The sequence below is a fragment of the Pseudophryne corroboree genome, chromosome 6, assembly GCF_028390025.1.
Source record: "Pseudophryne corroboree isolate aPseCor3 chromosome 6, aPseCor3.hap2, whole genome shotgun sequence".
Classification (NCBI taxonomy): Eukaryota; Metazoa; Chordata; class Amphibia; order Anura; family Myobatrachidae; genus Pseudophryne; species Pseudophryne corroboree.
Genome location: NC_086449.1, coordinates 190,815,492 through 190,830,405, shown reverse-complemented (window position 1 = coordinate 190,830,405; position 14,914 = coordinate 190,815,492). Strand labels below are relative to the sequence as shown.

The 14,914-nt window shown below is 46.5% G+C and overlaps 1 protein-coding gene across 8 annotated transcripts in view; it reads left to right on the top strand.

Annotated features, from left to right (window-relative positions):
• PAQR5 (progestin and adipoQ receptor family member 5) overlaps positions 1-14,914 on the top strand; it is a 69,068-nt gene that overhangs the window by 41,347 nt on the left and 12,807 nt on the right. For all 8 annotated transcript variants that reach the window (XM_063925520.1, XM_063925514.1, XM_063925521.1 and 5 more), the window contains 2 exons: positions 8,125-8,330; positions 8,811-8,937. In XM_063925520.1, the coding sequence (XP_063781590.1) occupies positions 8,125-8,330; positions 8,811-8,937 (333 nt within the window). The remainder of the gene's footprint in view (positions 1-8,124; positions 8,331-8,810; positions 8,938-14,914) is intronic.

Sequence of the window (14,914 nt, the reverse complement as noted above, 5' to 3'; positions counted from 1 at the left end):
GTAGAGAGAGACACAGTAGTAATTTTGGGGAGCATTAGGAGGAGTACTTTAGGAGGAGTACTACTACTTGCTGAAGTGATAGATAGTGTGACTGTATAATGTATATCTGACTTGTGGGGGAGACACTGACAGTGGGGAGCAGTTAGAGTCTGAGAGCAGGACTTGCTGCCAGAGTGCCACACTGCAATTGTGACCACACTGACCACCAGTATAATATATATTGTGATTGTCTGCTTAGGAGTACTACTTGCAAGTTGCTGATAGTGTGACCAGTGACCTGACCACCAGTTTAATAATCAGCACCAGTTAATATATATAATATATATATATATATATATATAATTGTATATAATATACATATATAATATTGTATACCACCTACCCGTTTTTTTTTTTTTTTTTTTTTCTTTTTCTTTATACATACTACTATAGTAGCTTACTGTAGCAGTCTGCGGTGCTGCTGAGCTGACAGTGTCCAGCAGGTCCGTCATCAGTCATTACATAATAAATATATATTATATACCTGTCCGGCTGCAGTACTAGTGATATTATATATATATATATATATATATATATATATATATATATATATATTGATTTCATCTCATTATCATCCAGTCTATATTAGCAGCAGACACAGTACGGTAGTCCACGGCTGTAGCTACCTCTGTGTCGGCAGTCGCTGGTCCATCCATAATTGTATACCACCTACCCGTGGTTTTTTTTTTTCTTTCTTCTTTATACATACTACTATAGTAGCTTACTGTAGCAGTCTGCGGTGCTGCTGAGCTGACAGTGTCCAGCAGGTCCGTCATCAGTCATTACATAATAAATATATCTACCTGTCCGGCTGCAGTACTAGTGTGATATTATATATATATATATATATATATATATATATATATTGATTTCATCTCATTATCATCCAGTCTATATTAGCAGCAGACACAGTACGGTAGTCCACGGCTGTAGCTACCTCTGTGTCGGCAGTCGCTGGTCCATCCATAATTGTATACCACCTACCCGTGGTTTTTCTTTTTTCTTTCTTCTTTATACATACTACTATAGTAGCTTACTGTAGCAGTCTGCGGTGCTGCTGAGCTGACAGTGTCCAGCAGGTCCGTCATCAGTCATTACATAATAAATATATATTATATACCTGTCCGGCTGCAGTACTTGTGATATTATATATATATATATATATATATATATATATATTGATTTCATCTCATTATCATCCAGTCTATATTAGCAGCAGACACAGTACGGTAGTCCACGGCTGTAGCTACCTCTGTGTCGGCAGTCGCTGGTCCATCCATAATTGTATACCACCTACCCGTGGTTTTTCTTTTTTCTTTCTTCTTTATACATACTACTATAGTAGCTTACTGTAGCAGTCTGCGGTGCTGCTGAGCTGACAGTGTCCAGCAGGTCCGTCATCAGTCATTACATAATAAATATATATTATATACCTGTCCGGCTGCAGTACTAGTGATATTATATATATATTGATTTCATCTCATTATCATCCAGTCTATATTAGCAGCAGACACAGTACGGTAGTCCACGGCTGTAGCTACCTCTGTGTCGGCAGTCGCTCGTCCATCCATAAGTATACTAGTATCCATCCATCTCCATTGTTTACCTGAGGTGCCTTTTAGTTGTGCCTATTAAAATATGGAGAACAAAAATGTTGAGGTTCCAAAATTAGGGAAAGATCAAGATCCACTTCCACCTCGTGCTGAAGCTGCTGCCACTAGTCATGGCCGAGACGATGAAATGCCAGCAACGTCGTCTGCCAAGGCCGATGCCCAATGTCATAGTACAGAGCATGTAAAATCCAAAACACCAAATATCAGTAAAAAAAGGACTCCAAAATCTAAAATAAAATTGTCGGAGGAGAAGCGTAAACTTGCCAATATGCCATTTACCACACGGAGTGGCAAGGAACGGCTGAGGCCCTGGCCTATGTTCATGGCTAGTGGTTCAGCTTCACATGAGGATGGAAGCACTCAGCCTCTTGCTAGAAAAATGAAAAGACTCAAGCTGGCAAAAGCACCGCAAAGAACTGTGCGTTCTTCGAAATCCCAAATCCACAAGGAGAGTCCAATTGTGTCGGTTGCGATGCCTGACCTTCCCAACACTGGACGTGAAGAGCATGCGCCTTCCACCATTTGCACGCCCCCTGCAAGTGCTGGAAGGAGCACCCGCAGTCCAGTTCCTGATAGTCAGATTGAAGATGTCAGTGTTGAAGTACACCAGGATGAGGAGGATATGGGTGTTGCTGGCGCTGGGGAGGAAATTGACAAGGAGGATTCTGATGGTGAGGTGGTTTGTTTAAGTCAGGCACCCGGGGAGACACCTGTTGTCCGTGGGAGGAATATGGCCGTTGACATGCCTGGTGAAAATAACAAAAAAATCAGCTCTTCGGTGTGGAAGTATTTCAACAGAAATGCGGACAACATTTGTCAAGCCGTGTGTTGCCTTTGTCAAGCTGTAATAAGTAGGGGTAAGGACGTTAACCACCTCGGAACATCCTCCCTTATACGTCACCTGCAGCGCATTCATAATAAGTCAGTGACAAGTTCAAAAAATTTGGGCGACAGCGGAAGCAGTCCACTGACCAGTAAATCCCTTCCTCTTGTAACCAAGCTCACGCAAACCACCCCACCAACTCCCTCAGTGTCAATTTCCTCCTTCCCCAGGAATGCCAATAGTCCTGCAGGCCATGTCACTGGCAATTCTGACGAGTCCTCTCCTGCCTGGGATTCCTCCGATGCATCCTTGCGTGTAACGCCTACTGCTGCTGGCGCTGCTGTTGTTGCTGCTGGGAGTCGATGGTCATCCCAGAGGGGAAATCGTAAAACCACTTTTACTACTTCCACCAAGCAATTGACTGTCCAACAGTCCTTTGCGAGGAAGATGAAATATCACAGCAGTCATCCTGCTGCAAAGCGGATAACTGAGGCCTTGGCATCCTGGGTGGTGAGAAACGTGGTTCCGGTATCCATCATTACTGCAGAGCCAACTAGAGACTTGTTGGAGGTACTGTGTGCCTGGTACCAAATACCATCTAGGTTCCATTTCTCTAGGCAGGCGATACCGAAAATGTACACAGACCTCAGAAAAAGAGTCACCAGTGTCCTAAAAAATGCAGCTGTATCCAATGTCCACTTAACCACGGACATGTGGACAAGTGGAGCAGGGCAGGGTCAGGACTATATGACTGTGACAGCCCACTGGGTAGATGTATGGACTCCCGCCGCAAGAACAGCAGCGGCGGCACCAGTAGCAGCATCTCGCAAACGCCAACTCTTTCCTAGGCAGGCTACGCTTTGTATCACCGGTTTCCAGAATACGCACACAGCTGAAAACCTCTTACGGCAACTGAGGAAGATCATCGCGGAATGGCTTACCCCAATTGGACTCTCCTGTGGATTTGTGGCATCGGACAACGCCAGCAATATTGTGTGCGCATTAAATCTGGGCAAATTCCAGCACGTCCCATGTTTTGCACATACCTTGAATTTGGTGGTGCAGAATTATTTAAAAAACGACAGGGGCGTGCAAGAGATGCTGTCGGTGGCCAGAAGAATTGCGGGACACTTTCGGCGTACAGGCACCACGTACAGAAGACTGGAGCAACACCAAAAACGCCTGAACCTGCCCTGCCATCATCTGAAGCAAGAAGTGGTAACGAGGTGGAATTCAACCCTATATATGCTTCAGAGGTTGGAGGAGCAGCAAAAGGCCATTCAAGCCTATACAATTCAGCACGATATAGGAGGTGGAATGCACCTGTCTCAAGCGCAGTGGAGAATGATTTCAACGTTGTGCAAGGTTCTGCTGCCCTTTGAACTTGCCACACGTGAAGTCAGTTCAGACACTGCCAGCCTGAGTCAGGTCATTCCCCTCATCAGGCTTTTGCAGAAGAAGCTGGAGACATTGAAGGAGGAGCTAACACGGAGCGATTCCGCTAGGCATGTGGGACTTGTGGATGGAGCCCTTAATTCGCTTAACAAGGATTCACGGGTGGTCAATCTGTTGAAATCAGAGCACTACATTTTGGCCACCGTGCTCGATCCTAGATTTAAAGCCTACCTTGGATCTCTCTTTCCGGCAGACACAAGTCTGCTGGGGTTCAAAGACCTGCTGGTGAGAAAATTGTCAAGTCAAGCGGAACGCGACCTGTCAACATCTCCTCCTTCACATTCTCCCGCAACTGGGGGTGCGAGGAAAAGGCTCAGAATTCCGAGCCCACCCACTGGCGGTGATGCAGGGCAGTCTGGAGCGACTGCTGATGCTGACATCTGGTCCGGACTGAAGGACCTGTCAACGATTACGGACATGTCGTCTACTGTCACTACATATGATTCTCTCCCCATTGAAAGAATGGTGGAGGATTATATGAGTGACCGCATCCAAGTAGGCACGTCACACAGTCCGTACTTATACTGGCAGGAAAAAGAGGCAATTTGGAGGCCCTTGCACAAACTGGCTTTATTCTACCTAAGTTGCCCTCCCACAAGTGTGTACTCCGAAAGAGTGTTTAGTGCCGCCGCTCACCTTGTCAGCAATCGGCGTACGAGGTTACTTCCAGAAAATGTGGAGAAGATGATGTTCATTAAAATGAATTATAATCAATTCCTCCGTGGAGACATTGACAAGCAGCAATTGCCTCCACAAAGTACACAGGGAGCTGAGATGGTGGATTCCAGTGGGGACGAATTGATAATCTGTGAGGAGGGGGATGTACACGGTGATATATCGGAGGATGATGATGAGGTGGACATCTTGCCTCTGTAGAGCCAGTTTGTGCAAGGAGAGATTAATTGCTTCTTTTTTGGTGGGGGTCCAAACCAACCCGTCATTTCAGTCACAGTCGTGTGGCAGACCCTGTCACTGAAATGATGGGTTGGTTAAAGTGTGCATGTCCTGTTTATACAACATAAGGGTGGGTGGGAGGGCCCAAGGACAATTCCATCTTGCACCTCTTTTTTCTTTAATTTTTCTTTGCGTCATGTGCTGTTTGGGGAGTGTTTTTTGGAAGGGCCATCCTGCGTGACACTGCAGTGCCACTCCTAGATGGGCCCGGTGTTTGTGTCGGCCACTAGGGTCGCTTATCTTACTCACACAGCTACCTCATTGCGCCTCTTTTTTTCTTTGCGTCATGTGCTGTTTGGGGAGTGTTTTTTGGAAGGGCCATCCTGCGTGACACTGCAGTGCCACTCCTAGATGGGCCCGGTGTTTGTGTCGGCCACTAGGGTCGCTTATCTTACTCACACAGCTACCTCATTGCGCCTCTTTTTTTCTTTGCGTCATGTGCTGTTTGGGGAGTGTTTTTTGGAAGGGCCATCCTGCGTGACACTGCAGTGCCACTCCTAGATGGGCCCGGTGTTTGTGTCGGCCACTAGGGTCGCTTTTCTTACTCACACAGCTACCTCATTGCGCCTCTTTTTTTCTTTGCGTCATGTGCTGTTTGGGGAGTGTTTTTTGGAAGGGCCATCCTGCGTGACACTGCAGTGCCACTCCTAGATGGGCCCGGTGTTTGTGTCGGCCACTAGGGTCGCTTATCTTACTCACACAGCTACCTCATTGCGCCTCTTTTTTTCTTTGCGTCATGTGCTGTTTGGGGAGTGTTTTTTGGAAGGGCCATCCTGCGTGACACTGCAGTGCCACTCCTAGATGGGCCCGGTGTTTGTGTCGGCCACTAGGGTCGCTTATCTTACTCACACAGCTACCTCATTGCGCCTCTTTTTTTCTTTGCGTCATGTGCTGTTTGGGGAGTGTTTTTTGGAAGGGCCATCCTGCGTGACACTGCAGTGCCACTCCTAGATGGGCCCGGTGTTTGTGTCGGCCACTAGGGTCGCTTTTCTTACTCACACAGCTACCTCATTGCGCCTCTTTTTTTCTTTGCGTCATGTGCTGTTTGGGGAGTGTTTTTTGGAAGGGCCATCCTGCGTGACACTGCAGTGCCACTCCTAGATGGGCCCGGTGTTTGTGTCGGCCACTAGGGTCGCTTATCTTACTCACACAGCTACCTCATTGCGCCTCTTTTTTTCTTTGCGTCATGTGCTGTTTGGGGAGTGTTTTTTGGAAGGGCCATCCTGCGTGACACTGCAGTGCCACTCCTAGATGGGCCCGGTGTTTGTGTCGGCCACTAGGGTCACTTATCTTACTCACACAGCTACCTCATTGCGCCTCTTTTTTTCTTTGCGTCATGTGCTGTTTGGGGAGTGTTTTTTGGAAGGGCCATCCTGCGTGACACTGCAGTGCCACTCCTAGATGGGCCCGGTGTTTGTGTCGGCCACTAGGGTCGCTTATCTTACTCACACAGCTACCTCATTGCGCCTCTTTTTTTCTTTGCGTCATGTGCTGTTTGGGGAGTGTTTTTTGGAAGGGCCATCCTGCGTGACACTGCAGTGCCACTCCTAGATGGGCCCGGTGTTTGTGTCGGCCACTAGGGTCGCTTAGCTTAGTCATCCAGCGACCTCGGTGCAAATTTTAGGACTAAAAATAATATTGTGAGGTGTGAGTTATTCAGAATAGACTGAAAATGAGTGGAAATTATGGTTTTTGAGGTTAATAATACTTTGGGATCAAAATGACCCCCAAATTCTATGATTTAAGCTGTTTTTTAGTGTTTTTTGAAAAAAAACACCCGAATCCAAAACACACCCGAATCCGACAAAAAAAATTCGGTGAGGTTTTGCCAAAACGCGGTCGAACCCAAAACACGGCCGCGGAACCGAACCCAAAACCAAAACACAAAACCCGAAAAATTTCAAGTGCACATCTCTAATTTCTGTCCCCATTGCTGGCAATGGGAACCGACCCAGCAAAGCCTTTCTGGCTTCATCATAGGGGCGTACTCCACACCACCATCATCCCACCTGATCCAAACTGGTATCCGTTCACATGGTCGACCATGTTATGGTCGACAGTCATTAGGTCGACCACTATTGGTCGACATGGACACATGGTCGACACATGAAAGGTCGACACATGAAAAGGTCGACATGCATTTTATAACTTTTTTTTCTTTTGGGGAACTTTTCCATACTTTACGATCCACGTGGACTACGATTGGAACGGTAATCTGTGCCGAGCGAAGCGGTAGCGGAGCGAAGGCACCATGCCCGAAGCATGGCGAGCGAAGCGAGCCATGCGAGGGGACGCGGTGCACTAATTGGGGTTCCCAGTCACTTTACGCAAAAAACGACACCAAAAAAAGTTAAACTCATGTCGACATTTTCATGTGTCGACCATGTGTCCATGTCGACCATGTCGGTGTCGACCAATAGTTGTCGACCTAATGACTGTCGACCATAACATGGTCGACCATTCATACCGGAACCCTCCAAACTTGGGATTCCCTCACCTCAGCTCTTGTTTCTGGTTGCAGCTAATTCTAGATCTCTTAAGCAGCATGGCTTTGTCCACACACTCCACCTTACAGGTTGCAGTTATCTGTTTTATTTGTCTCTGTAATGTCATATTTTATAGATTAAAATATAATAAGAACAGAAGCTGCTTTCCTACCACCTATACCCCTTTCAGGTCAAAATGCTGGGTCCTACCTAGGATTTTGAACATGGACAAAACCAGGGGACGGACCAGGCTCAGATCCCTTTCACACCGGAGACTGGACCCGGTTTATTGCCGGGTTAAGCCGTTCACACCAGAAACGGATCATTAGTAACCTAGCTCTGTACGGCTTTATAGTGGACGCTTGGAGATTATATCATCTGCAAGAGTTACTGCAGGCAGCCAATCTGGTGGTATGTGGCATAACCCAGGTCATCGTGACCAGGGTTGGGCCATCCACACTGCACCATGACCCGTGTCGGTCCCATGTCCAAACCTGGTCACTAACCGGGTTAGTTTTCCTGGCCCCTTTCAGACTGACCCGCAACCCGGGTTTATCCACCAATAACCCAGGTTAATGCGGCAGTCTGAAAGGGGTATTACACGTGTATGTAAAAGGCTACGCCTGTTCTTTATAGCAATAGTCATCTAATTATTGTAATGAATTGTGTTTAGTACACGGATATCGCTCTCCTTCACTTCTATCTTTAGTATTAGTCATTGCTTTCTGTATAACAACATCCCATCTCTTTGCAGGTACTTCCTATGGCGAATGCTGTCTCTCCTCTCATCTCCAGGGGCCCTGCATGACCCATATTTGTGGCCGCTGCTTGTTTACCTCTTGTCATGCTGCATCTACCCACTGATGTCCACCTGTGCACATACCTTCAGCGTCATGTCTACCCAAGCCCGACACATCTGCTTTTTCCTGGACTATGGGGCTCTGAGCCTGTACAGTCTGGGTAGGGAAATAGACTACAGATGCATTTCACATTGTATAGAAGAAATGATTACCCAATGTAGGGCACTCTAGCATGAGGCCCCATCAGCAACATGAGCAGGTCTATATGGTAAATTCAAAAAGCTTTAAAGGGAACCCCAGGGGGAGATATTGATGTGTGAGCTATTTACATTGGCACAGCTATGTTGGTAGATGTGCCGTTCTTGATGTTGTGGCCCTCTGGATTCTACTAGTTGCTGGGTATTCCGACCTGATCGTAGATGTTAGAGAAAACGCACATCTACCATCAATTTATTTAACATGCGGGGGGAAGCCTAGCACAGGACAAGTCCGCCCCGCATGCATTTTTAGATGTCATGTTAGGGAATTGCCTTGTGATGTTCATGAGTGCAGATCACTGTATACGACACATGTAATATGCACCTGATCCTGTTTGTCTCTTCTGACATTTCATCACTCAGTTTTGGTTTCTAATTTTCAGGATCGGCAATTGCTTACTCTGCATATGTATTCCCAGATCGGTGGGTGAACAGCATCTTCCACCAGTGGTTTGTGTCATGTGCTGTTTTCAATTCCATCATCAGTACTGGAATGGCCTGTTATTCCAGGTATGTGTGCCCCAGAGCAACAGGGATGTAAAGTAATATATATGTAATGCTGGTAGGTCAGAAAGGGAGGCTCAGCACGCCAGATGTAGCTGATCTATTCCTCAATTACCCTCTTTGGAAGCATAATAAGGGTATTAAGAATATGTTTATATTCGGGATACAAAATAAAGAATAGGGGGTAAAGGATTCGGGAAGCACAGGCTGTAATACAGTTCTGTAGGTGCCCTAAAGCTTGCCTGTGACACTCTCTACACCAGGCATTCCCAACCACGGTCCTCAAGGCACACTAAAGGGCCCTACACATTGATCGATCCGCCGCCGAGCTGCCCGATGGCGGATACGGCCGACGGGCGATCCGGCGGCGGGGGGGGGGAGTGAAGTTTCTTCACTCCTCCCCATCACCCGGCTCCATAGAAGTGCAGGCAAATATGGACGAGATCGTCCATATTGGCCTACATGCACAGGCGACGGGTCACCAGCGATGAACGAGCGCGATGACGCGCATCGTTCATCTCTGGTGCCTCCACACTCAAAGATATGAACGGTATGATCGTTAATATCTTTGAATATTATCGCCCAGTGTGTAGGACCTATAACAGTGCAGGTTTTAGTGATATCCAGGCTTCAGCACAGGTGACTTAATTAGTAGCTCAGTTATTTTGATTTAACCATCTGTGCTGCAGCCTGGATATCACTAAAACCTGCACTGTTGATGTGCCTTGAGGACCATGGTTGGGAATGCTTGCTCTACACCCATGCCCATTCTGCATATTAAACTAGACCAGTGGTTCCCAAACTCTGTTCTCAAGGAACCCCAGCAGTTCACCTTTTCCAGGTCTCCTCACAGAATCACAAGGGAAATAATTAGTTCCATCTGTGGATCTTTTAAAATGTCAGTGAGTAATGACTACACCTGTTGGGGGACCTGGAGAACATGAACTGTTGTGGGTCCTTGGGGGACCGAATTTGGGAACCACTAAGCTAGACCAATATCTTCCATTATTATTACACCCCCTATGCAACATCTGATTTACAAATACAAGAAATCAAAACAAAAAATTAAATATTAGACCTGAATCAGCAACAACTGGCATATCTGTTTTTGCTGTTTATTAAAATGCCCAGGCCCAGTGCAGGTCACACCATACCTCCCAACATGACCCTCTCCAGGAGGGACAGAATGCTCTGCTTCTAGACTTCCCTCTAAATGTATGATTGCCGGCACCTGTGCTGAAACGCCTTTCTTTTCCATTAACCTGTTCAACACAGGTGCCGGCAATCATACATTAAGATAAAATTCCAGGAGCAGAGCATTCTGTCCCTCCTGGAGAGGGTCATGTTGGGAGGTATGTCACTGTGACACACGTATGGTTGGACAGTCCTTTCACAGAGCAGAATATAGCCTTATTATAATGCAGAGATCTGCGCCTCTTCATTTAACCCATAGTCCTTAGTATGTCCTAGCCTGGCTGGGGTATTGTAACATTTTCTGTCCTCGCTGTGCAGGGAAAGACTGGCACACTCACCACTTGCAGCCCATAGGCACAGACCTGCCTGCAAGTGTCTGTACTTGTTAAATAAATAAATGTGGATAAGGTAATATCACTACTTAGCCGTCTATGCTGCCGTCTTAAAACTTGTTTTGTTTTTTTCTTCTCCAATTGTGAAGCGTACACAAAATGATTAAAGAAGCAGTTCATGAATATTTTTTTGTTTTTATTTCTCCCCTGTTCGTTCATCGCTTTGCTCCCTCAGGCCAATTGTATGTGAGCACTATTTAGCGATCTTTCAAGTCCTTCGGGCAAATTTACTAAGTCTTCTAAAAATGAAAAGAGGGGATTTTGCCATAGCAACCAATCGGATTCTGTCCATCACTTCTCATCCTAGAAAATGATAGACAGAATTTGATTGTTTGCTATGGGCAGCATCACCTCTTTTCATTTTTAGAAGACTCAGGCCCTCATTCCGAGTTGATCGCTCGCTAGCTGCTTTTAGTAGCAGTGCAAACGCTAAGCCGCCACCCTCTGGGAGTGTATCTTAGCTTAGCAAAAGTGCGAACGAAAGGATCGCAGAATGGGGTTAAAATTTTTTCAAGCAGTTTCAGAGTGGCTGCAGACCTACTTCTACCTTGCGATCACTTCAGTCTGTTTAGTTCCTGTTTTGACGTACAAACACGCCCTGCGTTCGGCCAGCCACTCCCCCGTTACCCCAGGCACGCCTGTGTTTTTCAGTACACTCCCGGAAAACGGTCAATTACCTCCCAGAAACGCCCCATTCCTGTCAATCACTCACCAATCAGCAGTGTGACTGAAAAGCGTTGCTAGACCTTCTGTGAAACTGCATCGGCTTTTGTGAAAGTACTTCGCGCGTGCACAGTGCGCACCATACGCATGCGTTGAAGTGCCGATTTTTTTTTCCAGATCGCCGCGCTGCGAACAACGGCAGCTAGCGATCAACTCGGAATGACCACCTTAGTACATTTCTTTTTAGAAGCTTTAGTAAATTTACCACTTTTGCGGGTTATTCAATTAGTGCAGTTTTTTTTTTCGAACGTTCAATGCCCGTGCCGTTTTTTATCTATTGGTAAAAAAATCCAGTACTGTCAAAAATCACATGTATCGGCGAATTCGCCGCCAATACACGTGTTTTGGCAAATACGCGGGCGTTGTCGCCCATTTTTGGCGCAATTTTCGCCCATGCCGATTTGACAATAAAAAAAGTGGAACGGCATGAGCGAAAATCGATTAAAAATACCGGGCGAAAATGCCACAATTGAATACCCTGTGTTGAATTAGTGCTGTTTTTTCAACCAGTCGAAAAAACGGCACTTAATTGAATACCCATCCTTTGTCTGAACTGTGTGCTCACTGAACACAGTAGAGGCATAAATGATAACTATATAGACAGTAGCGGATCTTGCCACGGGCAAGCAGGACTTTTGCCCGGGGCGCCGCCTTCCGGAGGGCGCTGGCGCCATCCGGAGGGCGCCGCACCGTGGCAAGATCCGCCACTGCTGCCCGCTGTGTCCCCCGTCCGCCTCCGCTGCCCGCTGCCGTCCCCCTCCTGTGAAGGGAACTAGACGCTATGCGTCTAGTTTCCCTTCGTGGAGAGTAACTTTGCTAAGCGGTGCGCGATGACGTCATCGCGCACCGCACAGCAAAGGTCCTCTCCACGAAGGGAACTAGACGCATAGCGTCTAGTTTCCCTTCGTGGAGAGGACCTTTTGCTGTGCGGTGCGCGATGACGTCATCGCGCACCGCTCAGCATTCAAGCGGCGCTAGCAATGTACAGGGGGCGTAGCTGACCACGCCCCCTGTATTAGGTCACGCCCCTTTTCCTGCCCGGGGCGCAGAGCGCCCTTGAACCGGCCCTGTATATAGAAAATCATGGGGCCTAATTCAGATCTGACCGCAGCAGTAAATTTGTTAGCTGATGGGCAAAACCATGTGCACTGCAGGGGTGGGGGGCCAGATATAACATGTGCAGAGAGAGTTAGATTTGGGTGGGTTATATTGTTTCTGTGCAGGGTAAATACTGTCTGCTTTATTTTTACACTACAATTTAGATTTCAGTTTGAACACACCCCACCCAAATCTAACTTTCTCTGCACATGTTATATTTGCATACCCTGTAGTGCACATGGTTTTGCCCATTAGCTAACAAATTTGCTGCTGTGATCAGATCTGAATTAGGCACATGGGGGGTCATTCCGAGTTGATCGCTAGCTGCCGTTCGCAGCGCAGCGATAAGGTAAAAATCAGCATTTCTGCACATGCATATGGCCCGCAGTTCACACGCGCGACGTGCTTTCACAAAAAACTATGCAGTTTCACACAAGGCCAAGCGACTCTTTTCAGTCGCTCTGCTGATCGGTGAGTGATTGATATGAATGGGGCGTTTCTGGGAGGTAACTGACCGTTTTCCGGGAGTGTGCTAAAAAACGCAGGCGTGTCAGATGAAAACGCAGGCGTGCCTGGGGAAATGGGGGAGTGGCTGGCCGAACGCAGGGCGTGTATGTGACGTCAAAACAGGAACTAAATAGTCTGAAGTGATCGCAAGGTAGGAGTAGGTCTGCAGCTACTCAGAAACTGCATGAAAATATTTTGGAGCAGTTCTGCGAACCTTTTGGTCGCACTTCTGCTAAGCTAAGATACACTCCCAGAGGGCGGCGGCTTAGAGTTTGCATTGCTGCTAAAAGCAGCTAGCGAGTGAACAACTCGGAATGAGGGCCATGGTCCACTCCATTTACACAGATGGTAATTGTTTAATTATAGCACCTTTTTATGGCATTATTCAACTGTTACGTGTTTTTCTTAAAAATAAAAAAAACACTGTACAGAGCTTATCGGTTTCTGCATGTGCTGTGGCATCGGTGTCTTATGCTGTGCTCACCTGTGTTCAAAAATAAGGCAGCTGTGCGGTTTAAAAGATAGCGGCACACCACTCTTGGGTCTCAGGTATACTCATACTTGCCTACCTGACCCTCTCCATGAGGGAGAAAATGCTCTGTTCCTGGACTTTCCTGGTAATGTATGATTGCCATCACCTGTGCTGTGCTTGTTAATTGATAAGAAAGGTGTTTCACCACAGGTGATGGCAATCATACATTACCAGGAAAGTCCAGAAACAGAGCATTTTCTCCCTCATGGAGAGGGTCAGGTAGGCAAGTATGAGTATACTGTTGTGCACGACACAACGTTATGCTTATTTTGAAAAAAGTGTTTATAGCATAGATGAGAGGCATTATTATCCCTGTATAAAGATGCTTCTTGTAAAGAGTCTTATTAATATGTTTGTTCAAAAATGTAAAACCTCATGAGGTGTTTTGGGGAAAAGCCTGGTGCTGGTTTGTATCAAAAAAATGCATTCAGTTCTTTAGGTATTTGTGAATGATTTGTTTATAGCTTCTGTAGACTTTCAGTTAGTGCAAGGGTTAAAAAAAAAAAAAAAAAAAGGGGGAAAAAAAGAACAATAAAATGTTCTTTTCCCAGGCATGCTGAGAAACTAACCAAGCTCAGGTATGCAGACTAATGTAAATGGTCTGGGCACAGCAGAACACTTTCTGTGCCAGCTGGAGTTTGTGCTATGTAACATTTGGTGTCACTGTGCCCTTGTGTTCCTGATCTGTTCCTTCAGCCACTGAGCTGGCACTTGGTGAAAAACTCTCAAAGGGTGTGATCCACAGTGGTGGACCGAACTCAGAACTCCTTTTTGGTGCGTTCTTCATATCATGTTTTAAAATGAAACCGCAGAAGTGTCCCCACCACATGGCATTAGGATTCTTTTTCTTCTCCACACTGCCTGCAGGGGGAGATGTACTAAGCCTTGGAGAGAGATTAAGTGTAGAGCCAATCAGCTCCTAACTGCCATTTCACAGGCTGTGTATGAAAAATGTCCGGTAGGAGCTGATTGGTTGGTACTTTATCTTTCTCCAATTTATCACTTTCCAAATCTTAGTTCATCTGCCCCTGCATGTCTAATATATGATATCAGATGTTTTATGACTGAGAATTATATATGTTCATATATCAACAGTGTTTATTATGATGAGACTCATTTCATGTGGCTGCAGATCTTGATTGGTACCACATGTGACCTAATAGCGTGACTGTTGAACAGCATTCTTTGCAATACAATGGAGCATGAGCTCTGGTATTACTTACTTAGGAAGGATAAGATATATAAACATACTCCCTTTACCTTACTTTATGGGGTAAATAAATGAAAGGTCGTTATGGGTGGAGGGGGGAGCTTCCCCCTCATGTATGACAACGGTTGTCTGTGCCCAGTGACAGGGGCGCCCCTTTCATTATTGGCTCTGCTATCTAAAGACCATTCCAATGCCAGCAGCTATCGATTATGACAGCTGCAGGTGTCGATGCCCTATCTCCATGGCGGGAACAGCGCTGTTCCTGGCTGTGGCGGGTGCCGGCTCTGGGCTGCGTGGGAGATCCCGCACATGTGCACTGGAGCCGGC